At 37.0% G+C, this 2,193-nt stretch overlaps 1 protein-coding gene across 1 annotated transcript; it reads left to right on the plus strand.

The window, feature by feature from the left end:
• The first annotated feature begins 1,269 nt into the window (after positions 1 to 1,269).
• LOC139870427 (putative clathrin assembly protein At1g25240) lies at positions 1,270 to 2,193 on the plus strand. The gene has a single exon (XM_071858238.1). The coding sequence runs from the start codon at positions 1,270 to 1,272 to the stop codon at positions 2,191 to 2,193; it is 924 nt and encodes a 307-aa protein (XP_071714339.1).

Consider the following 2,193-nt stretch of genomic DNA (forward strand, 5'->3'; position numbering starts at 1 on the left):
ACCTCGTCGGTTTACCCATTTAGGTCTGAACATTAGAATTTCGGTGCATTTTGACCTGTTTGACCCATTAAATCCTTTTTAGCTATTATATCGTTTTATTTTACGCGTCTTTCCAATTAGAGATAAAGCATAATCTGAAGGGACTAAGACGATATTACGACATTTAAGCTTGTCTGTTAATTATTTGCCTTTTATTTAGTATCCTCTCTTATTACATTTTTTTTATCTGATTATTTCTTCTACGCAGTATTTCAAAGACTACCATGTACAATCTACTTCAAGCAAGACTAGATGTTGTTCTTTTTGAGATAATATTCCCACTCACATGTTTCAAAGAGAATGATCAAAAGCTCCGGGAGGAAGATCCACATGAATATGTCAGAAAGGGTTATGGTAAGTCTTCTACATTACAATTTGGGCGCGTTTTGACCTGTTTGACCCATTTATCTGATAATTCACCAAACATTCATACTATGCTACAGATAGATAGATAGCTTATAATTTATAAAATTTTAGTTGATGTTTTTAGTTTTCCTATCTACATTTCCGGTAATACACAGGGTGATGCATTTTGGAAGCGTATCAAAACGGTTGAAGCTGATGATGAAGCAGATGAAACTGGTAGTTTGGCAGCAGTTGGTTGTTTGGGCGCCATTAGCACGATTCTTGAATCAGTCAGCAAATATCCTCACCTTTTTGTTCATATTGAGCCAACGGTTCTTCCAATAATGCAGCACATGCGTACCATTTTTTTACAAGGTAAAATCTTATTTTAGGGTTCTGCTAAAATGTTTTCACCGTACTTCAGATTTATCCAAAAGTTCCATTAACTGAAAACGTGATTTTGTTAGTAGTCTTCAGGCAAGTTGTGTAAAAGGTTACAATCTTTGGTACCATCACTTATTTTGCATAACAAACTTAACTTGCAGTCTCAAACAGGGCCTAATGGAATTGTATTAACCTTAATATAATTTAGAAAAAAATATGTACACACAATTTTTCTTAGAAAATTGCAAATCAAGTAAAATGTAAATCAAACATTGCAAGCTATTAGAGGTTTCATGAGTTACTAAATATGGAAGAAACAAGCAAAAATAACCAACACCCAAGAATCACCTATAATATAGGACACATTGGTCGCCTGATATGTAAAACAAAAACAAGAGAAAATATGTTCAAACATATAGGTAATTAGTTAACTTATGAAAGAACAAGTCGATAATCGGTGGCTGGAACGAGGGTAAAAACGAAAACAAGCAACGAAGGCGGATGTTGAAACGGGCTTCCGACGCGTTAAAAGATGCAAGTAGTCTTTTTATAGTGAATTGGACTCCTCGTTCACCGTATCGGAACCCGGACATTGAGGCCGCGATCATAAAAGCGACCAGCCATGATAACTCCCGCATTGATTATAGCAGCGCTCAACGCATATTTGCATGGATTCGTGTATCCAGCCATTACATCCGTCCAATATTGTCAGCCCTTTCCACGAGAATGGCAAAGACTCGTAACTGGACGGTAGCCTTAAAAGGTCTCATGCTTTTGCATGGAATCTTAAGTTGTAGAGTCCCCGCCGTCCAAAAGATCGGTCCTTTACCATTTGATTTTTCAAATTTCAAAGACTGGAACCCTAATTCATGTCATCATGAAGCGTTCGTTCGTGCTTATTACACGTATCTTCATAAAAAAGTGTCTTTCATGTACCAACAAGACGAGAAAACAGGAAGTCTCAGAAAAGGTATCATACAGAAACCGAAACAATCCCCTCTCATGAATAATCTTGGTTTGTTACAAAACCTTCAATGTTTGCTTGACATGTTACTTGAGATCAAACCGCGCCGAGAAAAATTGATGAACGTTTTGGTTCTTGAAGCGATGGATTGCATTGTGATTGAGATCTATGATATTTACAGCCGAATTTGTAATGGAATTGCATCTGTTCTCATTAGGTTATATTCCATTGAAAAAACCGAAGCTGTAACAGCATTTTCGGTTTTGCAAAAAGCAGCAGCTCAGGCCGACGTTCTGTCTCGATACATTGAACTTTGCAGGGTTTTTGGGGTTGCGAAAGCATCCGAAAGCCCCAAAATCGTGCACATTCACAAAGACGATATTCATGCACTTGAGCACATAATATACAAGGTTTCAAATCAACAAATAACCGACCGATCAATTATTTTCACAAGAGGATAA

Source organism: Rutidosis leptorrhynchoides, chromosome 10, assembly GCF_046630445.1.
Source record: "Rutidosis leptorrhynchoides isolate AG116_Rl617_1_P2 chromosome 10, CSIRO_AGI_Rlap_v1, whole genome shotgun sequence".
NCBI lineage: Eukaryota > Viridiplantae > Streptophyta > Magnoliopsida > Asterales > Asteraceae > Rutidosis > Rutidosis leptorrhynchoides.

Coding starts and splice junctions, on each gene's coding strand:
- LOC139870427 (XM_071858238.1), top strand. CDS start 1,270: ATGTTGAAACGGGCTTCCGACGCGTTAAAAGATGCAAGTAGTCTTTTT.